The 23,622-nt window shown below is 44.9% G+C and overlaps 1 protein-coding gene across 1 annotated transcript in view; it reads right to left on the bottom strand.

Moving 5' to 3' along the window:
- The window catches only part of LOC147707821 (gamma-aminobutyric acid receptor subunit rho-1-like), a 477,030-nt gene extending 460,445 nt beyond the window's left edge, over nt 1-16,585 (bottom strand). Inside the window, exon 1 of the mRNA XM_086925248.1 lies at nt 16,181-16,585. Within this exon, the coding sequence (XP_086781374.1) occupies nt 16,181-16,299 (119 nt within the window). The 5' untranslated portion in view covers nt 16,300-16,585. The remainder of the gene's footprint in view (nt 1-16,180) is intronic.
- Nucleotides 16,586-23,622: the final 7,037 nt, after the last annotated feature.

Genomic DNA, 23,622 nt, shown 5'->3' with positions numbered 1-23,622 from the left:
AAGTGATCGGACCACACACAAGGTGTTATAAGCGGACAGGAGGACTTGACCCCGTGGACCCAAATGTGGTCAAGGATGTAACCGCCACTATGAGTGGCGGACCTGACTAATTGAGTAAAGTTCAGGCTCGAGAGGGCCTCGAACAGTTCGAGGCATGGGGGCCAGCGTCCTCGTGCTGGAACCAGTAGTTGAAGTCACCAACAATGACAGTGCGGGGGGAGGAGGTGGTGAGATTAGTCAACTGTTCAATAAAAGATGAGGGGAAGGAAGGCATGGGGTGAGGGGGGCGGTATAGTACCATTAGGGTAACTGCACCTACCTCGGTTCCAAGACGGAGGACCAGGTTATCTACTTCAGGGAGGGCCATGGAGGCGGAGGCGATAATCTTAAGATTCTTGCGTATTGCCGCTGCCACCCCTCCTCCGGAGCGGCCCCCAGGACGGTTGGTGTTCAGCAGAAAGTAATCTGGGGGTAACGCAGCGAGGATGTCAGGGAGGGAATCGTCGGTGAGCCAGGTCTCAGATAGCAAGAGAACGTCTGGCCTCTCCGTCATGAGGAGGTGAAGGATATCGGCTTGATGCCTGACCAAGGAGCGAGTGTTTAGGTATAATACCCGAATCTGCGACTGAACAAGAGCAGGTGCAATGAGAGGTAACTCCGGCCCCAGATGGGGGGGGGAGTTTCCTGCGATCCCCAGTGAAGAGATCCTGGCCCAGGTATCGGGAGATAGGGGGCAAGCAGAGGATTGTAGGCTCATAAGAGCAGAGGGGGAGTAGGAAATAGCAGTGGCGGCGTCCCTGGCCCCTGGGCCTGTCCGGCCGCGGACGGGCGCAGACGGGCTGAACTTAGGCGCGACTTCGGCGCGCATTCGTCGCGCCCGCTGCGCTCGTCCGCTGCGCTTCCTGAATGAACACATATTTGTAGGAGGCAGATTGAATGAGGGGGGGCGTGGCCTATCCGGTGGGCGTGGCCTGTGTCCTCGTAATGGCGGCGAGGTAAACAAACACTCTCCGGTGGCAGCGTATTGTTCAGCTGACCTCCGGGGGTTTGCGCAGTGCTGGGTGCTCAAAATGGTGAGTGCAGCAAGATGTTTCTAAAAGAACATACAACAAAATATAATTTTAAAAGTAGCGTTACCGCTCTACTCCCGGCTCAAGCCTCAGGAGGTTCCTTCGTTACCAGTGGGCAGCGCTAGGATTCAGCGCGCTTTTGTAACAAGTAGCGAGTGAGGGGGCGTGGCCTATCCGGTGGGCGTGGCCTGTGTCCTCGTAATGGTGGCGAGGTAAACAAACACTCTCCGGTGGCAGCGTATTGTTCAGCTGACCTCCGGGGGTTTGCGCAGTGCTGGGTGCTCAAAATGGTGAGTGCAGCAAGATGTTTCTAAAAGAACATACAACAAAATACAATTTTAAAAGTAGCGTTACCGCTCTACTCCCGGCTCAAGCCTCAGGAGGTTCCTTCGTTACCAGTTAAGTTGCAGAGAGTTGTTTCTTAACCAATGAACCACGTTCTGCATACAGACATGGAAGTTCTCCAATGAGGATGACTGTTCTCCCTCCAGTGATAAAATCAACTGGGTGTCATCTGCATAGTTTACCAGGCCTATGTTGTAAGATTTAATAATATCCACCAGGGGACTCATATAGACGTTGAAAATAATGGGGCTTATTGCAGAGCCCTGCGGCACACCATGGTGGATCTTTGTAAACTTGGACTGAAAAGGGGGGAGAACCACGGCCTGATATCTATCAGATAGATATGAATGAAGCCATTTCTGTGCCTGACCAACTACCCTCACTCCTTCCAGCCGTTCCAAAAGGACCTTATGATTGAGCGTGTCAAATCAGCAGACAGGTCTAATAGGATCAAGGTGGCATGTTGACCCTTGTCTGCACGCAAACGAAGATCATCCAGCACAGTCAACAGAGCAGTCTCTGTCCCATGTCCCGGGCGGAATCCAAACTGAACATCATCCAGTAGACCATTTGCTTCCAAAAACTGTGAGAGTGCCCTGCTCACAAGTTGCTCAATGATCTTCACTGGATATGGAAGGAGTGAAATAGGCCTGTAGTTTTTAAGACAGGCTGGGTCAAGTGAGGGTTTCTTCAATAGGGAGGAAACAACCGCTTGCCTCTAGCAGGAGGGAACCACCCCACTATGCAGGGATTGATTACACAGCTGCCTAAGTGGAGAAACAGTTCAGATCCAAACGCTTTGCAAACCCTATGTGGAAAAGGGTCTAAAGATGAGCCAGAAGAAACCCCAAAAGTGATTTGCTCAAACACCTCAATTGAAGGAATATCAAAGTGATCCAGAAGAGGCATCTGAACCGAGACCTCCCTCATCACTCTCAGGTCCTCCTGCCCATCCTGTGGGAGCCAGTAGTCTTATCAGCTATACTGTTCTCCTATAGCCCTTCAATAATATTGTTAAACTTATCGTCAAAGAAAGCAGCCAGACTGTCACAGAGTTCCTGCGTAGATAGGACCTTATTTTTAGTGCAGGCCAGGCTGGCAATATCGTTCAGTATTTTGAAAACGCTTTTAGAGCTATTATGGGCCTTCAAAATTACATATACGAAGTACTCAGCTTTGGTAGAGACAATACTTTTCTTATAACTAGAAATGTTCTCTTTCCAGATAGCTTTGTCTGTGTCAGAGTACCCCTGCCTGTCTACAGCCAAGTTTAACATTTTTCAAAACAGTGTTATACCAGGCCGTTGAGGATTTACCATCTCTTTTAATCATTTTTTTAGGGGCGAGGATGGTCAAGATGGTCATTAATGTGTGAGCAGAACATGGCATAGTTATCCTCCACCTGTTTCCCCGGATCAAACAAGCCTTCAAGATTGAATACTGGGGAAGAGCTACCTTTCCTCAGCAGACCTTTCCAGTCCCAGACCTTTCCTATCTCCTTCATAACAGTGTCATTCCGTTTAATATCAAACACATCAAATTTTATCTGATGGTGATCAGACCAACCTACCGGTAAAACATTCACAACTTCTAGGGAGTCTTCCCTGGCGAATATCAGGTCCAAGGTATGTCCCCCCTTATGTGTTGGCTCTACCAAACATTGAATAAGGGACAAATCCATATATGATTGTAGGAGATTGTTATACCCTGGACTCATACTCCAGTTAGCCCATAAATTAAAATCCCCTAATATAAGGAGTCTGGCATGTAAAAGAGCCATATTACCAAACACATCAATCAGGTTTTTCTGTTGAAGGAGACTGACCACTCCCGGTGGCCTAAAACAGATGATACCTGTCAGCACCTGGTGCCCAAGGTCGTTAAGAGCAAAGCCCAACAGCTCGACCCCTTCGACCATGTCAATATCCACGGGTGAGAAGTTCCAGACCTCCTTGAAAAAAATCCCAACCCCTCCACCTCTGCCACAAGGACGTGGCTCATGAAAAGCTTTGTAGACCTGAGGGCAGGCTAAGCCCATTTCTAAATCAGAATCAGGATGATTCCAAGTCTCCGTCACCACCAGGACATCCAAGTCATGAAACTCTAACAACATCTGTGTCTCCAGATAATGTTTACAGAGGTACCTAACATTAAGCAGGCCACATCTCAGAGAGTCCGTTCTGGTCAAATTAGCTACTGTCCCTATCCCTACCGGGGCCACTAATTGAGCATCCCCCCCAGCCTCCTCCTGCTTACACATTGCCTGGAGAGAGACACTCGGATGTCTAAGAGCAGGAGCAGCATGTCGATTTTCCCCAAAATCAGAATAATGGCTGGCGCTGTGGCACTTTCGGTGGGCCGCCGGCATGCCTGCTGCGCACGCCGGCACTATTAGCATATTTATAGCTGTTCTGCATGAAAAGACTAGTCCGACTAAGGGACTGTAGATTGCGTACCAGCGCCCCTAGGAAACACTACAGATGGAACCTTCACGACATAATATACAATATCGTAAGATCAGCGAGGGACTCCCCAAAGAAGTAATATGGAAGTAGTGCCACCTGACACTGGGATGGGGTTCCTGTGAGGCATAACTGATGGAGCAAGGATTCGCACGTAAAGCGACTTGCTCTTATTCAAGAACCTCGTTAACCTGTAATAGTATTAACCAATCCCGTTTGTCATTAATATCGCACTTTTTCAGTACACGCGGGTGTCCCAGAGATGCTTGTCTATGTGTCTATTAATCATAACAAAGCTTCATACTATAGAATCGCTGCTTCGCAGAAATTCAGTCTGCGCATGCGTCGGTCATACCCATGTGATGTGACGCACTCGCAGTTCTGGAGGGATTATTTCGCTCATGCGCATTACTGCTAAAATGGCCGCTTTGTCTTTAAACACGCTCTCTGCTTGCCAGTGCCGCTTTGCACATCTGTCTATTTCTGCATAACTCCTAACCGTTATAGTTAATATAAAGTAAGGGGTGTAGTGTAGCTTTCCATGGTGTACAGTGTATTCATTTTTTCCGTGTTTATAATTTGTTTTCACTTACTTTTCATGTACCGCGTATCTGTGGGCCTGGGAGTGGGGATCCGCTCCATCATTGAAACCCATTACAACCCTGTCATGTGATGAGGGAAAATCCAAACTGCGCAGAAGCAAAACCAAGCCAGCTGGCTTCTGAAGTTGAGATGCGCCTGGGAACAACTTTCGTGCACCGAGAGAAGATTTCGGCTGTACCTAAAACTGTTACAAATGTATTTTGTTATGTGTGCCCTATTGTTTTACACCTTTCTCATGCCCTGGGAACTGGAATGTAAGGGGTGGGTACGAAATATGAATATTAAACATGGGAACCCAGAATTTTAGGTGGTGACAATGACCTAACCACCTCTCTTGACCAATCCTTAGTTGGGGATCCTGTCACTTGCAACATTTGTGGGTGGTCTAGGACCCGAAAAAGGGTATAACTAGCCTAGTCTTAGCTAGAGAAGTTGTCCGACTTGTCCGAATAGCTGACCTGTCACCGACCCTACGAACTCTATAGGTGATTGATACAGAGAGCTGCGGAGCACTCTGTTCGAGATTTCCACAAACTCCAAGGGGTGGAAATAGTCTTAAGTACTGGCGAAGCACTTTGCTGGTAGATTCAATAACCCAATCGGGGTTACTGGTGGAATCCGTGCAGAGAGGGAGTAGCGCAGGCGTTGCATCCGAAGCTGCAGGTGTTGGTTGTGCCCTTTGGTGAGCCCAGTCCTGACCCAAATCCTGAGGGGTATCCTGTCCTGATTGTCCGTGAGCTGTACCTGCTCACCTACTGGCATCCTAAATCCTTGAGGGTCCTTGTCCTCGTCTTTCCCAAGCTGACCCGTGGCCAGGGTTAGTCTTCATTCCTGTCCTAGGTAAATATAATCTGTGGGTGTTCATCTTTCTATCCTTCTTCCTCCTCTTTCTTCTAATAAAGCCTCTATGCCCATGATACTCTCTCTGTCATCTCAAATGCCGTATATGCAAACTGTTTATTAGTTGTGTTCCACTTTTCCCTTTCCTGTAGGGCATATTGAAACTGTTTTACTTAAATAGTGTGATCTAACTTTACTGATGTCTAGGATTTAAGTTTAGTTTAGCAGATAGGCTAAGATTAGGGTTTTTGAATCACTTGTAGGACTTTAGCAATCCACTGACTAATGTGTTTGAAACTCACCTACCTTAGTATAAGCCTTAACTGAATAGAATTTTCCCTGTTACCCTTTCCCAGTAGAATTTCCACTCTCACTTAATGGTGCTTGCCCTCATCCATAGCTACATTATAGTTGTAATCCTGATTATTGATATTTTGATCTGTATAAGTCTTATACTCTTGTCACTTTGAATTTACTTACTATATAAAAATCCTTAAAACCCTTCAGGTGTCTGTGGTCATTATAAAATTATCAAAGTATTGTGGAATGAATAAAGTATTTAGGATTATCTTATCTCTTATCCTCTGATAGCTCCTGATCCGTCAGGAAAATATGTGCCTGTGGTAAGTCAGGTACCTTGGTAATAGTGTTAAAGAAAACACATAGAATTACTGATGGTGGTGTGTAAACTCGCCCGACTCACAAAAATATTGTCGTAATAACGTCATGGGCCCAAGTGCGTGAAATCTGGTAAATCTCAGGGTCGGGCGACCTGCGCGCTCGATCATAACTACCCGCTGTGGGATTCGTAAGATTATGGAGAAGAAGAGGAATTACAAGCTGTATTAAGGCGCATCCAGTAGATCATGATCGTTCCTTAAGCTAACAATGTGATGTCGGTTGCTGGTGGGGGTTCCTTTTGGGAGGGGTTGTTTACAAATGGAAAAGCAGACACGAGGTCCTCCTACTAGATGGCTGCGATTGACTCTTGCTTCACGTCCTTTAACTTCTTCTGGTACACGCCGCCCGGCATCCGGGATGTGGGCATATGGGCTGTGTAACGAGCTACTAGGAGATTGGCACGTCGCAACCACTAGATATGAAACTGCAAAACGTGATTACATGTGACTTGTATACTGCCTGCAATAAAAACATATTTAAAAAAAAAAATGAAAAGACTAGTCCGTCACTTCTCAAGATGACTGCCCCAAACTTTGCCACCGGAAGTGAGGAAACTCTGTCACAACACCACTACCTCCACTCAAACAGCAAAGGCTGCTGTGGAACAGGGATTAAATGCAGTGAGGAAGACAGAAGTCAGTTACAGCTTTACCGCTGCGCGTCGGCGCCATTAGCATATTTATGGCTGTTCTGCGTGAAAAGACTAGTCCGTCACTTCTCAAGATGGCTGAGCCAAGCTTTGCTACCGGAAGTGAGGAAGGCAAGGAAACTCTGTTGCAACGCCACTCCGTCCACTCCAGCAGCACAGGCTGCTGTGGAACGGGGAGGAAATGCGGTGAGGTATGTGATTTATGGCAATGTTCTGCGTAAAGGTGGTCAAAATGCACAACACATAGAATTCATAAAAGAAAATACGGCGCAAAATAAGTTTTTTGAAACGCTAAAAAGCAACACAGTTTAAAGTATGAGAGGTTAACAAATGTCGCCTATGCCCAATAAAACCCACGAAGACAGAAGTCAGTTACAGTAGGGCAGGATGGGTCTGGAACTCCCCACAAGGTGCTGTTGTGTGCCGATTTAGATACTGTATATAGATTTCCCGATTTATGCACTTATATAGGTACAATTCACATTGCCCTTATTTTGGCATAGAAATCCAGCCCTTATTTAGGCATTGCTCATGCTAACCAAAAGCAGGCATGGTCAACTACATCCGATCCTCTTCGTCACAATGAGTTCTTGAAAAACTAGACTCTTAAGCCTTTAGGACTTCCCCTTTGCCTGGATATTGATTTCTCCAAGAACTCATTTATTATGCACTAACATCTATTCCTTAGGGGTTCATTCATGGCGTTCTTATGTCCGACTTGTACGTCAATACTGGCATTCCTAAACACCTTCAAGGTACAAATATACCTTCACTTGCTATGGCAAGACACGGTGCAGTTCGGCTACCTACTTGCACGACGCGGCTCGCCACAGCAAGTCCCGAAAGGAAGTCAAGTCCCCAACTGAAGCACTGACCGGACGCTGTCATCCTCCTCACTGAGAATCCAGCTCCAGGGTTTCTGGCTCCCCTTGCGGGGTGTTAGAGATCGAGTCCTGGGAAGGGGATTCCAACCTCTCTCATTCTAAGGTATGGAGCTGACTAGAACCTAGAGAAACGTTTGGCAATTCTTTGCAAAACTAAACTTAAGCTAAACTCGACTGTAGCTAAAACAGCACCTACTTCTTCCCTCGTACTACACTTAGGTTAGGTACACTGGGGTAGGATTATTTTCGAAGCACCAGTTGAGCATTTTAGCCTGTGTTATTTATGTATGTATTTTTATTTATATATGTCATGGCTACAGACCATGCTATTGCAGAATTATTTTATATTACTGCTAACACTGTACGTATTATACTTCGCATTCTGCCTTACGATTGTAGCAGTTCATATCTCTTGCATTAGAAATAAGACTGTTCAATAAACCCTTTTTGTTGAAACGCCCGTCTCTCTATTTCTGTGCAACTCTGTAGAAAAGAAGCATCACGATTGACTGAGTGAAACTGTAATCTATTGTTTCCACGATTCTGAGATTATTCTGAATCTAAGGGAAACAAAGTTGTCATGTTCATGCGGTTGTCAGAAACTAATCCCTTCTTGTTCATTCGAGAAGTTTCTAGTGACCTCTGAGTTAGCTGGCACACACAAGTAATTAAGTTTAATGTACTAGATAGAGACATACTTACCTCAGTCCTATGTCAAATCTATAGAGTGTGTTATTCCAATGCACAGAGCCTATCAGGGATGTAGGAACTACACTACAGTGCTTGATGCACGACTCAGTCCATGGCATATGGTGGTCATTGAATCACTCCTGCACACAGGCAATGACCAGATTGGTGCACAGCCATCTCTTCACACCTCACACAGGGATTCCTTTCAGTAGGACTCCCCACTGGAACCCGTTCTCTCCAACACTCTTCTCTTCCTCACTGAGCAAAGTAGTGTTGGCAAGCAAGAAGACCCTGGTCCTCCAGGCTCCAGCACAGGTGGTCTTGGTTTCCTTTGGTGATATCCCCTCGCCCAGCAGGGAGACTGGAAGGCCTTGGGCCCCAGTCCTGGTACCTGGCATAAATTTTGCAGGGCTTTCTCTTCTCACACAGCCCTTCTGGCTGCTTAGCAGGTGACAAATGTTGTGGTCTCAACCTCCCGTTTCTATAGTTAATTTCCAGACACCAAATGTGATTTAGGGTCTGGGTCTTTGAAGTTTTATGTTGGGGTTCTGCTTCTTTTGAAGCGTAAACGTTTCACTCTCTTCCTCTTAAAAGGCACAGATAGTGCCTGGTACTGTAACCTACATGTATTGTGCTACCCAGGCACATTTTTATCCAGCACAAACAATCCCTATGTGCACATTGCTTAGTCTTGGATCCTTTCTATAATGTAAGCACACACACTGCCAGCACACCCACTCACTATGCATGCGCTGAACAACACTTCATTCTTCATGTTTTGTACTTTTCACAAGCAAACAGACACCCAGCACATGCTTTCATTGCACACGCACTTCAGAACACTACATCTCCCATGTAATGTATCCCTCGTAGGCATACATACACTCAGTAGTTGCACTAACCATGCTTATACTGCATGGCATTGCTGTAGCCCTATACTGTACCATTTCCAGGCACTCATACATCCAGAGTCACCTCTCCGGCACTGCACAGCACTCTATGGCACTGAAACTATCCAAAAATATGAGTGAACCTGTAGGCCTCATTCCAGTGACACATGGAAAAAAGAATCTGTTCACGTCTACTGATCATAACATGGTAAGCTGCCTCCATTACACACATGCTGTTTAACTCTTGGGGTAGACGGTAGCCTTCCATCACTATTAGGGTAGCACTTTGGGCACCCCTTCCGGTGCAACAAGACAGCAATCAGTGAAATAGGCCTATGGCATAGCACACATGCATGATCTGTGCCTGCCTATGATGAAACAAATCTGTATTAGGGATCCAGGCAACAGTACAGTTGGGTACTCAAGGCAGGGGAACAGGTTTTTACCATGCAGAGGACTTTTCTGTACCAACAACTATTGACCCCTATAGCACACTCAAAGAGTTTTGCCGTAATTACATGGAACATGAGGGGAATGCATACCCTGACCAAATGTTTCTAATCCCACTGTTTTCTCAAGTGAAGGTGAATCCGATAGCTTTGCTCCAGGAGTCTCACATAACTTTCATTGAGGGAGTATGGTTCCAGATGGCAAGGTCAGATCTTTACCACCGACTTCTTTGACTACGCCAGAAGGGCCTAATCTGTCTCAAAACAGGAATACCATTCAAAGTAGGTATGGTCATAACAGATAGAAAAGGTAGATTGTTTTGGCCAAGGGTAAGTTACATGGCACACTGTTGCCATGAGTAATATCTATACCCCAAACTCAGACGAACAAAGCTTGCTCCACCTGTTCTCCAGTCAATTAGGGAAGGAGACACACATCCCATGGCTACTTGGGGGCAACTTTAATAGTGTCCTGGGTGACACACTAGGCAGAACTCATTTAACCCTCTCACACACCCTGACTCACAGTGGAATGACACTGTCTCTTTGGCTTCAATAATGACCCTTAAAAGATGTTCAGTGCCTCTGTAATCCTAACATTAGACTAATTTACTCTCCCACACATGATTTATACATGCAACTAGATAGAATGGTTTATCCCATGATGCTTTGTGTACTGATATCCTCTCCTATCATTTAGGTAGGGAGATATCTTATCACAATTCCCTGATGGTCCATCTCGATTGGGGCAGCACCCTTCTGCCCATTCCCACTTGGCAACTCCAGGGGTTGACACAGGAGGGCCCTTAGAGGCCAGATACAGGAATTATTTGAGAAGAATAATGGTTCAGCCTCCTCCCGAATAGTTGAATAGGATGTGTTCAAATTAGTTATCAGTTATGAGCTACAAACAGTTCAGTCGAGTGAATGAAATCTCCTCAAGGGGAATTGTAAAATAATATCTTCCATCAATCATTAAATACTAGAAGGGCCTATAAATGATCCCTCTAACATGTGTGAAACTTCTCCTGACCGAAATAACACAAATATTTCAAGAAAATGATATCTAAAAACCACTGACACAATAATTAACTTATTTTAAATATATCAAAACATGTATATCTATCTCTTGTCATACTTCACTTTTCAACGGCTGTCCAGAGAACACAGTTGGCAGGGTAGGCCCAGACGTGGGCCCCTTGCTCAATTTGCCCCTGGATTCAAGCTAGCCTGGCTGATCAGAAGTGTTACCCCAAAACCGTTCCCAGGATGCTTGTTTCCGGTCCAGGGAAGACCTGACTTGGCAGTTAGGGCTGGACTATTCCCATGAGGGACAGGGTCAAAACTGACTTGCATATGGCGTAGTCTGCACTGGGGTGGCGAAGTAAGCTAAAGAACGATGATGGATTCAACACAGATCTGTGACTGGGGGTGAGTTTCTGAAAAGTGTCAGCGCTCCGTCCATCATCTCCTTATGTTTGCTTTGTTTGCCCTAAGTTGGCAGGGTATGCCCAGACGTGGGTCCCTTGCTCACTTTGCCACTGGATTCAAGCTAGCCTGGCTGATGAGGGGTGTTACCCCGAACCGGTCCCAGGATGCTTGTTTCTGATCCAGGGATGACCTGGCTTGGCAGTTCAGGCTGGTCTGCTCCCATGAGGGACAGAGTCAAGACTGATTTACATATAGCTGGGTCTGAACTGGGGCAGCGAAGTGAGCCAAAGAACGATAATGGATTCAACCCAGATCTGTGACTTGGGGTGATTGTCTGAAAAGTTTCAGCACTCAGTCCATCATCTCCTTGTGTTTCCTGGGTTCAGGTGGCCCTTCTTACGGTTACTGGCATTTATTAAAAATAGTGCATTTACTGTGTCACACATGGTGAGGGCAGAATCGAGTTTGAGCAGTTTGCACTGCTCATGCAGTCTGCAATTGAAGGGCTGCTGTCATTTGGTTACTTGGGTCACTCAGGGTGGCACAAACAGTGCTTTAGGCCCTGTTGGCCCCTTTAATACCCATGCCCTGTGTACCCCTACAATCATTCACCAGGGACTTATAAGGGGTTAAATTCCTTGCCAACTTGAGATACAAATGTATCTGGTTTTTTATTGCGGAAGTGGGCACTGGGGCCTGGGCAGCAGGTTCCTGTTCACTTTCAGAGTCATAAACATCAGCATTGGGGGGGGAAAGTGGGGGGTGACCGAATAAAAAGGGCACTTTTCTACAAAAGCTTTAAAGGAGATGGCGTCCAGCAAAACCCTGGGCACTGATAGATTTACAATACAGTTTTTGGGGGGTTTATGCAGACACCCTGGCCCCAAACTGACCTTCATGTATGAGGTGGCAATAACCAAGGGAAGCTTACCCTCGAACCCCAAGTAAACCTCTTTGGTCTCTGTACCTAAAACAGGGCATTATTTCACAGACATTTCTTCCTACATACCAACTGCAATATTGAAATCTGACTGCAGGATCTTCAGTAAAATTCTTGCTCTTTACATACATTGCATAATCCCACTCTTGATTAATGAATATCAAAATAGGTTCATCCCAGGGAGAAATACTGACCAAAATATGGGGAGATTGTACAAAATTATGGAGGTGGCCCTGCTAATGTGGTCCCCTGCTGCCTGTCTGGTCCTTGACCTACAAAAGGCGTTTAATTTGCTGGCATGAGACTGCGTCTTCAATGTTCTGGCCAAATTCAGGTTTGGGAATTGCACTTTGCAGTTGATCATACTCTCATGGCCAGGGTCCACATGAGTACGCTCAGATTGCCCCCATCTATGGGTAGTGGGACAGGCAGAGGCCCTCTCCTCTTTGCACTAGCTATGGAGCCTCTGGCCGCACTGTTGCGATTGGAGTGGGGGAAGCCAGATACCACACTAACACACACTCGTGAGATATCTCTGTATGTGAAGGATGCCTTGCTATACCTTAAAGATTTAGGGAACCCATGTTGAATTCAGAGCAGGTGCTGGACTCTTTGCTAATTGGCAGACGTTGTGTATGTTCCCATTATGTCCTAATGTACTCCCAATAAACCTAGATCTGGGGGTGACCCTGTCAGCTTGAAAAATGCCTCATTCAACTACTTGAGTATCCGTATATACCACTCCAACCATCAAGATGGCAATCTTACGAGGGCAGTGTAAGCCCTCAAGGCTCAAGTGGCATTTTGCAGGAAACTTCCTCTCTCATCCATGGGGCTCATTGCCCTATCTGAGATGCTAATGCTGCCTTGCCTCTTGTAATATTTTGCTAACAACCCAGTATTCCTTACCTGAAAGTTGTTCTGAGAAACTGACACATTTTTAGGTGAACTAATCTGGCACACTAGCCATTGTAGGGTTGCCCTGGCTGAGCATCTTCTGGTTGACCAGGGTGGGTTGATGCCCCCAATTTTAAACATTACTACTTAGCAACACACCTTCAATGGCTTTTGCAATGGCTGTCGGGTTTCGCACTTAGGGAGACCAGTAAGGTTTGTCAACCCATGTGCCGTGAAGAAATAAATGAACTGATGCTCCTGGGAATTAAACTGAGGTGTGATTGTCCTCTTTTAGTATACACAGTGTAGTGATGCCTCACCAGAAGTTTGCTCAGTACTAACAAGGTTACCCCAGATGACTCAGCAATACCCTTACTCAGCCTCCTCAAAGAGTAGAAGTGCATTACTGTGCAGAATCAACACCACTGGGAGGCGGTCGGTATTACAACTCTAGGTGACCTCTTTCAAGAAGACCAACTTTTACTATTTCTGATACCTACAAATCAATTCACTTTACACAGAGGACAATTTCTCATGGCTGCTCTGCTGCACCACATCCTTTTAGTCAAATGGTCCACGGTTGACCAAGCACGAACACCAGTCCCTTGTACAGATCCTTCATGTGATGGTTAGTGGTAGGAAATGTATTAGCTGTCTATATAAATCTCTGCAGGGCAACACCCAGTTTCGCTACAGCTCCTATGAGACACATGGGAATTAGAGATTGGAAGGTCAGCTCATGATAAAGGGCTAGAGCACTATAAGACCCACACATAGCCTTTTTCATAATGCCAAATTTAAATTACTCCAGTTTAATATGTTGCAGGGCATACCTTCCCACGATAAAAGTTATGACTGTGGTGCCCTGTCTGCAGATTTCTGATATGTGTTATGGGACTGCCCTTCCCAAGTGACATATTTGCCAGAAGTAACAAAACAGCTTCTGAACACCACTGGATTGCCTTTCCTAATTTCTTGGATGGCTTGTGCTTTGGGAATATATACAGAAATCCTAAATAAAATAAGAAGCAGCCTGATTCCTAGACATTGAACTATAATAGCTCAACCAGCAGACACCATGAGATGGAAGGTCTTGCTCCCCCCTATGTTCATAGCCTAGCACCTGGCCACTGTGAAGTTCGGGCTGGACTGTTCTCATGGGGAGCGGGGTCAAGGCCGATCTGCATATGGCTGGGTCCAAACTGGGGTGGCTTGGTGAGCAAAAGAAAGATGGATTTAACCCATATCTCTTGACTGGGAGTGAGCATTTGAAAAGTTTCAGCACTCCGCCCATCATCCTACTGTGTTTACTGCGAAGTGGGAGCAGGCAGAGAGCAAGACTTTACACAGGGAAGAGGCCAGGGTCCTACGAAAACATCTGATCGCTAGAAAGTGGGATGAATTTTTGCTCACATTTGAGGCACCCTGAGAAGATAACCTGCTGCCATAGGCACCATCTGACTGTCTGATCAGCATCCTAGCAAAGTGGTCATCGTAGTCTAAAGGACTCTGAACAATGGAGGAGTCTTGCCTCTACTCTCGTGTTCATGAGGGCCCTCTGTCTCGCAGCAGAGCGACAAACTTTGCACTCTCTTCCACGTCACTTTTATGAAATATCTTCCCTGGTTTGGGGGTACCCTACCAGGCCTAGACTCCCCTGCTTTCACTTCCGACAGAAATGCCTGATGTCTCCCATGCCACTGACACCCCTCACAAAGTATGATTAAACATTTCACCCGTCTTCAGTGCCATTTAATTAGTTGTATACTTTTTGTAAATTTCTTGCATATTGTTTTTTTGGGACAAACGGTTTTGTTGTCTTAAGAAGGACACACATTCACTTCTGATGTCCATACCCAATCTAGATCGAAGCCAGTCGCCCACATTCCATACTGGCCCAAAATCATTAATCCCACTGATGCACAAGTCATACATGCAATACCTTGTTTAGCGTTTTCATCGAAGTTGTTTAATTTGTTAATGTAAAATGCAAAAAAATATGTTTTTTTTTAAACATATTAGCGGGCCAGCTCAAGCAGTGTAGACTTCCTTCCCTGGTCAGCAGCAAAAAATGTGTTACTATTCAATAGGCTTCTAGGGTGCTTAGAAATGACATGCCATGTTCACCACCACATCAGACTAATATACAATGGTTCTTTCGTACATCATTTATTTTCGAAATGATAGTGGCTGCTCAATAAATAAAATAAAAAGACAAGGCCCTGGGATGTGAGCCCTCGGCCTGACATTCACCAATGGCTCCTAAATGTCCTTTCTGAGAAGCACTGGGTGTCATTTCCAATCGGTTGCAAGCCCTCGTCTGGGCCTGACCTAACATCATGAAATCAGCTGAAAGCAGAGTAATGAATTGGTTGCTCGCCAGCAAACCAAGTCATCGCGAGCCTTTGAAGCCACGGGCGGCTGTCTCATTTTAATTATGGCCGCTCGCGCTGTCAGTTCACGTTTGCTAATCACGGGAGCAACATGCAGCGGCCGCGCGGATGAGGCATGTATTTCCGCAAGTGGAGAAATGCTCAGAAATACGAGTCAAGGATTTGTTCATTCAGTGGCAGTCCAGGCAAAATCCTTATCCACCCGGGTTATGCGCGCTGAGCAGACGGGCAGCGTTTTTTGCAAGGCCTACCCTTAAGATACATATTAGATTTAAGGAAGGCACCCGGTTGTCGGAAGGGCCTCACATCCTCAGAGTGTGAGCACCAGTTGCCAAAATATTGGTTCTGATTCACAATTTTGATGTAGCTTACTCTTGTAGTACTGTCGAACGTCAGGAGAATTTCACAATTATTTATAGAAGTGGGAAAAACAAATTTACAGCAGAAAACCTCCACAGATACATTTTTTTGCTAGAACTAGTGAGGTTGGGACTATTTTCTGAGCAAAGGCGCTGAAACAGTACATTTATAGCTTGAGTATAAATGGGCAATGACAATTCTGAGGTCGGGAGTGGGGGAGGGTTGGCTGCCTATAATATTCTATGTCTAAGGACTTTACCAGGGCCAAGAGCTTTGCAGCAAGCATGTATAAAATATTCCATATCTCCACGGGACATTACAAGACAAACAAGCTTTCTTTCCAAGAGAAAGTCGATCGCACGTCTCTTTTTAACCAATAAACGGCGGGCACAGACCAGGGAGAGCCAAACCTGATCAGGTAACAACACAATGTGTCTCAAACAAGAGCCACACACATTATTATGCAAAAACAAAGTGGCGGTGGACAGGTATTTCTTGCTCTCGAGACACCTGCGTCCAGACGCAGGAAGAGCCCCTGGAGTCGCGTGGTTCCTCACAATCTCCACATAAACAGAATTGACTTTTTGGGCACTTACCTCCCCACCTTGAACATCTCATGGATTCGATCCTGCCCGTGGTCCCTGCATCGGGCGAGCAGCGCGCACCCCCACAGCAGGAGGAACAATCCAAGCTGGGAGCGGCTGGCTTTCCTCATGGTACCTTGGGGTTAAAAAGTCCGGAAATAGTCCGCACCGGAGGCACCGAAAGGAGGGTCTCGTCCTCGCTTCAAGACATGGTCGGCCGGCGCGTTATTACGATGTTTACTCATACAAAAAATCATCGCGCAGTATTTAATCCGGGGGCAGCGGGGAAAGCAATTTCTGCTAAAGCTATAAATCCTCCCGCGTCAGATGGCAGGGATTTTGAGAGAGTGGAGAAGGCGCATCTCCGCAGACACAATTCACTTTGTTTAAACGAGCTATTGTGGGAGAGACTTCCTGTCTGAGGTGGCAGCCCCGGGGCGACATTTTAGAAAGTCGCTGCTTCCAAGGAAAGTGAGGAAAAGCTAAGCACGCATGAATATACACGCCTCATGTGCGTAAATTGTGCCTACGCGGGCAGTTTTATACACGTTTCGCTGCCCACTCACAGGAGGAGTTGCGTAACACACTTGCATGGTCTAAAGTACTTATCAGCTGATCTCAGTCAGGAGTCAAATAAACGTCATACTAGACTATCTATGCACTTCACCTGTCATTCACGTCAACCAACATTTGGCTCACACCTGCTAGCTAAGACATACAATTCCCTCTGATTTCACCATATACAACCTGGCGTAATGCACGTATGGGTTTCTCCTGGAAAAACAAGATTACGCTCACTAACCAAATACCACTAAATTTGCCATTAACCTACTGTGCATATAGGGCCAGATGTACGACCCTTTTTAGCGGTCGCAAACGGGAAATCGGCGCGTTTGCAACTGCTAAAAAGGTGTGTGGTATGTATAAACCCTATTTGCGAGTCAGTAACCTATTACCGACTTGCAAAATAGGGTTTGCGAGTCGTTATTAGTAAGGGGCATGCTAAGGGCGCCCCTTCCTAAAAGTGAGTCGCACTGGTATGTACGATTGTTTTTGCGACGCAAATGCGGTTGCAAAACAATTCCAGTTACCACCTACTTCAAGTCGGTGGTAAGCCAGTAGCAAACGGAAAGGGTCCCCAGCGAACCCTTCCCTTTTGTGTTAGGGAGCGAAAATATTTTTATAGGGGAGTTGAGCTGGAGAGATAAGCAAACAGGGAAAGGGGAAGTTTGATTAGGATCGAGAATACAGAGGTGTTTTTGAGTTTGTTTTACAAAACATAGTCTTTTACATTTAAACACCGTTCATAAAAGTGATTAAGCTGTTTATTGTATTTGTCCTAGTAACCCCTGACGAAGAGCCAATGAAGGCTCGAAATGCATTGAGTGTTTACACAGCGTGTCAACTTCAAAACGTGATTGATTTAAACGTAACTGTGTATAAAGCCTGGATTGGTGTGCAGCTGATATTTGAAGATGTCAATAAAGATTGCAGATTCAATCACACTGTCTCCGTTATGATGAAAGAATAATAGTGCACGGATTTAATATTGGACAACAAAAAAGTAATATTTACAATGAGTTTACACTGGAGTACCTGCAAATATGAGAAATATATTGGCGGGATTGATTCCCACTCTTTGCAGTGCGACAGTGAGAGCGCAAGAGGAGTGCTCTTTTTTAAATACACATTTCTAAAAGTGGCATTTTCAGAATGGCAATTTAAAATCTAACTTCACTATAAGGCGGGAGTTTCAATTGTGATTCCAGGGACACCAAGTTGAAAGATTTATCTCTTCCTATTTGGAAATGACTCCTATAAATTGTAATAAGGGAATCCCAGTGTTATCCTATTGAGAGATAGGCCTTGCAGTAGTGAAACATAACTTTGGGAGTTTTTCACTATCAGGACTTTTAAAACTCAAAAGTACATGTCCTGCCTTTTAAATATATTACACCATGTCCTCCGCGTTGTACTTATATGTAAAAAAGGGAAGGTTTTGGCCTGGCAAAGGGGTTATTTTGCCTGGTCGACATGGCAGTGTAAAACTGCACCCACAGGCTGTGCGATGGCAGCCCTGAGCCATGGTTAGAGGCTACTCAAGTGGGTGGCACAATTATTGCTGCAGGCCCACTTGTTGCATTTAATTCACAGGCCCTGTACCACTTTACTAGTGACTTATAAGTAAATTAAATATGCCAATTGGAGATGAACCAATATTAGCATGTTTAAGGGAGAGCGCACAAGCACTTTGGCGCTGGTTAGCATTCCTGATACCAGCACACACGAGGGCAGAATAGCAGAGGAGGCAGACAAAAAGTTGGGGGAAGACAACCCAAAGTTGTTAGGCTAACAGAAGGGAATGGGATGGAGGAAAAAGTCTGGGGTAGTGGAATGAAAGGGGGACGGGATGGGAAAGGAGGGGAGGGAAAGTAAAGGGAGGGGAGGGGAGTGGAAGGGAGGAGAGTAGAGGAGAAGAGAAGAAAGGGAAGGAAAGAAGGGGAGGGGCCAGAGGAGGTTAGCGGAGAGGGGAGTAGAGTGAAAGAGGAAGGGGAAGGGAAAGGGAAAGGGAAAGGGAATGGAACATTAGAAGGAAAGGAATGGAATGGAAGAAGGAAGGGGAGGGAAACAGAGAGGATAGTAGTGCAAGAGAAGGACAGAATGGAAGGTTAATGAAGGGAAGGAAAGGAGAGATATGGAAGGAAAGGGTTGGGATGGGATGGGAAGAGGCGGTGAGAGGCTGGAGGGGAGGGGAGTGGAGGTGGGAGATGTATGAAGAGGGATGAGAGTCGAGAGGAGAGGAGAGGTAAGGCAAAAAAGAAGGGAAGGTGATAGTAAAGTTATTCCAGGGAAGGGTAGGGATGGGATGGAAAGGGAGAGGAGGACTTGGGAGGGGTGAGAAGTGTAAAGGAGAGGAGATATAGGGAATAATTCTGCTTTTGATACTACTGGAAAGGCACAGACCTTTCATGTGGATTTTGGAATTTTGGTTTTCTCAGTCTTTGTTTAAACTAATAGAATGGGGAAGGGAATGCAAAGGAAGAGGGAAGAGGAAGGAAGGGAAACAGAGCGAATAACAAAAAAAGAGAAGGGCAAAAGGGAAGGGAGGGCAAGATAGGGAGGAAATAGAAAGGAGAGGAGAGAAAGGAGAGGTGGGAATTGGTGGGAAGGGATATGGGAAGGGAAGGCAAGGGAAGGGAAGAGGAGTGGAGGAGAGAGAAGAGAAGATAGGGAAGGGAAGAGAATGGATAGGGAGGCAAGGGAAGGGATAGTAGAGATAGTGATGGGAAGCAAATCAAAGGAAAGGGATGGGATGGAAAGGAAAGTGGAGTGGAGAGGACAGAGGAGAAGGGGAGTGGTGGGGAGGGGAGTGGTGGGGAGAGGAGGAGAGGAGTGGAGAATGGTGGGAAAGGGAGAGGAGAGGAAGTGAAGTAAAGGGTGAAGAGAAGGAAAAGAGAAATGGAATGGAATGGACTAAGGAATGGAATATTATGGAAGAGAAAAGGGACAGGGCGGGAGTGTGGGAGGGAAAAGGATAGTATAGAAGAGATTGAGAAGATCAAAAGAGAAGGGAAGGTTAATGAAGGGAAAGAAAGGGGATAGTAAAGATAGGGAAGGGAAGGGAAGGAAAGGGAGCAACGAAAGGGAAGTGAAAGGAGGGAAGGGAAGCAAGTGAAATGGAAGTGGAGAGGAAAGGAGAGCAGAGGAGAGGAGATGGGAGCAGAGGAAAAGAGAGGAGCGGTGGGGGGGAGTTGAGAGGGGGAGAAATGAGTAGGGCTGAGGAGACCAGGGGAAAGGAGAGATAGGAAAAGAAGGGAAGGGTAGTGAAGGAATGGAAATAAGAAGCCAAACGGAAACTGAAAGGGGAAGAGAAGAGAAGGAAAGGAAAGGGAAGAGGAGGGAAGGGAAGGGAAGGGACAAGGGTGAGGGAGGAGGAGGAGGAAGGGGAGGGGAAGGTGGCTGGTAAGGGAATGTAAAGGAAGGGCACGGTAAGGAAGCAGAGGAGAAAGGAAGGGCAGAGGAGGTACAGAAATGAAGGGAATAGTAAGGTAAGTGATGAGAAAGAGCAGATGTGGAAGATTATACAAGGGAATGGATTTGTTTAGGAAGGTGAGGGTAACCAAGGCTAAGCATGAAAGGGACAGGCGGAGGGTGACCCGTAGTAAAAGAGGATGGGAGCAGGAAGTGGATAGAAAGGAAGATAAAATAGTAAAATGTTGGAATGGGTGGAAGGAAAGAATGAGAAAAGATAGGGCGGTTGAAAGAGTATTTAAGGGAAGATAAGGGGCATGGAAGAAAAAGAGTGGATATGAAAGAAAATATAATGGTGTTGGGAAGAGAGGTATGGATGGACTGGGTACTGGAAGGGTGCAGGAAATGGGATGGAAGTAGAGAGTATGGGCAAGGGAGAGATGGAAGGGATTCAGATGAAAGGAGGGAAGTGGTAGGAAATGAATTTGAAAGTAGTGTTAGGGTAAATATATGTAGTGAAGAACCCGAAGGGGGGTGAGGTCAGGGAAGGGGTATGGTTGGAGAAAGAAAGGAAGTAGGTGAAAGTGGAAGAGAGGGAAGAAATGAGTAAGGAGACAATCCAGGAGCAAGAAGTTAGAGGAGTCGCTTGTGTCACAAATATTACTCCAGTCAGGCCTAGTCGTGTTAGGATTAAGTGGTTAGGAAGTAATCCATGTAGAGTTTTGCAGGAGCTGGTAAGAACTAAGCATGGGCGGAAAATCCGTTTCGCTCGCGGATTTTGCGGATTTTCGGTAAATTCGCAATCCGCGAGATTCGCGAATCTCCCGCAAAATCCGCAAATCCCGCGAGCAGCGGATTTTATGGCTTGCTCGCACTGCTCGCGTGAGTTCGCTGCTTCCCAGTACAACTTCGCGCCCCGCGAATAAGCGCAAAATTGCAGAAATACGATCTTAGCAAAACTGAAACTACTTACCAGGTTCAAAAGTTCAGGCTCATCATTAGTAGCCATTTCCTGTAGTGCTTCCTGAGGGGCCCCTCCAGAGTTCAGTTGCCAGTTGCAACTATTATGTGACCCTGCTCTGAACCTCAGAATAGTTACACATATGCCACAAAGGTCCTGAATTACAGCTAAGGGAGACAAGCAGGAGCCAGGCTGGAAGTTCAAATCCATTAATCAGCCCCTAATTCATTATTGTCAGTTGGGGCAGGGCAGGTGTTGTAACTAATTTTGCAACAATGAAAGCACTTAGCAAGTGCAAAAGATCACTAATCAGGAAGCACTAAGGAAGCAGGTGCCAGCTAAAAAAATATTCTGTGACACATTAATCAGCCCCAAATTAATTCAGGTCACTTGAGGCAGGGAAGGTGTGCTTGCTTTGCCACAATAATGTACACTGACTGGACAACCAGAGGGTGCTGTGATGAAACAGAGGGTGGCATGGGTGGGCCAGAGGGTGGCATGAGTAGTCAGAGAGTGGCAGTGGTGACAGAGAGTGGCAGTGATGAAGAAGAGTGTCCCAAACAGGCTGGACATGTAGAAACAACAAGTTCGCGAAACTTGCGACCCGACAGGTAAGTTCGCGTTTTGCGAAATTGTACAAAACCCTCGCGAACTGGCAGAAACCCGCGCGAACACACAAAAAAAAATCCGCAAATTCGCGAGAATTCGCGGACTTTGCGGATTGCGAGTTCGCAAATCCGCAAAATTCGCGAACGCGAGATTTGCAAAATTCGCCCATGCTTAGTAAGAACGAATCTTGACGAGTTCAGTTGTTTTGGTAAGGAAGTGGACAGTGACAGGTTACTGGACGCCTTTATGCAGATTACCAGGTCAATAGGTTTCTTGCTTATACAACCCATTCGACCAGGTAATGTGGGGAAAGAAGGGTTGGTTTGGTCATTCACGCACCCAGGCATCCAAATTGTAAAGGGATGCCCTTCACTGTTCTCCCAGGGATTATATGGTTATTAAGTATTTCAGAAGAAATATAAGCAGGCACTTGTAGCAAGGAAGAGGGTACTACAGGAGGAGGCCTGGTCAAATTTGACCAGGGTAGCTGCCACAAAAAGAAAGGATCACTGAAATATTATCGACTGACAATATATCGACTGGCAAAAATATCGTTGACAATTTATCGACTGCAATAATATTGAGTTTCTATACTTATTTAACAAAGTACAAAAATATCGAGTAAAACATATCGAGTCTTTAAAATATCGATGTAAAAAATATAGACCACCAATATATCGACTACAAATATATTGTTTTTAAGCAAATTAAACCTAACTACAAAAATATCGTCTGCAAAAATATTGACAACCATAATATCGTCTTTTGAAGATTATCGACTTTGGATTATAAACATTTCATATGTGAAATACTATAGAAATCTTCTTATAAAATACATTACACAATCCTACATACATATAACATATATACCATTTTTTTTCATTTCTATTTGTAAACATTTTCCCTACATTTTATGAAAATCTTGCTATTATTTTATAATTATTTCTAACATATTATACATATATTTTCACATTATTATCACATATATTTCAATTTCCTTTTACAACTAACCAGTTTTAATGCAAAACTCTTCACATATCACATTTCCCACATCAACAAACACACCAATTAATTGTAAAAAAATTCCAACTAGCCTATAAAATGCTTCCTTTCTTTCTACATCCAATCAAATGAGAGAACAAAAAAAATACACACTATAAAAGGAATACATGCCTACTACCATTTGTTGCTGCTAACTCCATGGAAAGAAGAAGCCAACACTTTGAGGATCTTGTTCCAGAATCATCTACATAACTAATCCAGATTGCTACCAAAGTATTCAAGTAAGTTACACTTTATTTTTTAAATACACAAGTAGTAGGCTAAAAATTTTTCTATATCTCCTAACTGTTTAACTTATTTTCTTTCCTCTCCTTCTACATTTCTGATATAGACTACTCCTAAACACATCAATATACCTGCTCTTATTTCTTCACCACAAATATCTGATTGTAAGTATATGTAAATGTTCTGTAATACACCAACTGCAGATCTTAAATACTTTTTTAAAATATGCATACATTATTTACTCTATCTTCTTAACAGATATTCAGAAAACATCCTAATTCTACTCTACTAAATTCAAAGGCTACACAAATTAAACATGTAAGTATATATGTACTTTTCATTAAAGGCCCAAAAAAACAAAAGCAATTTTCTAAACACCATTTCTTGCATATTATATCTTCCTTACACATATTCTAAAGACATCCTACATCTACTACACCAAAAGCCAAGACTACACTTTTTAAAAATGTAAGTATATTTTTTGATTTCCTAAAAGGCCCTAAAAAGCCAAAGCTATGTTCTAAACACCATTTAATATTTATTATATGTTCTCTACAGATATTCAGAATACATCATACATCTACTCTACCTACAGCAAACACTACTAAATTTTAACAAGTATTTG

This window comes from Lissotriton vulgaris, chromosome 6 (genome assembly GCF_964263255.1).
Source record: "Lissotriton vulgaris chromosome 6, aLisVul1.2, whole genome shotgun sequence".
Taxonomy (NCBI): Eukaryota; Metazoa; Chordata; class Amphibia; order Caudata; family Salamandridae; genus Lissotriton; species Lissotriton vulgaris.
Note: the sequence above shows the minus strand (reverse complement) of the source record. Positions and strands in the feature narration are given on the sequence as shown.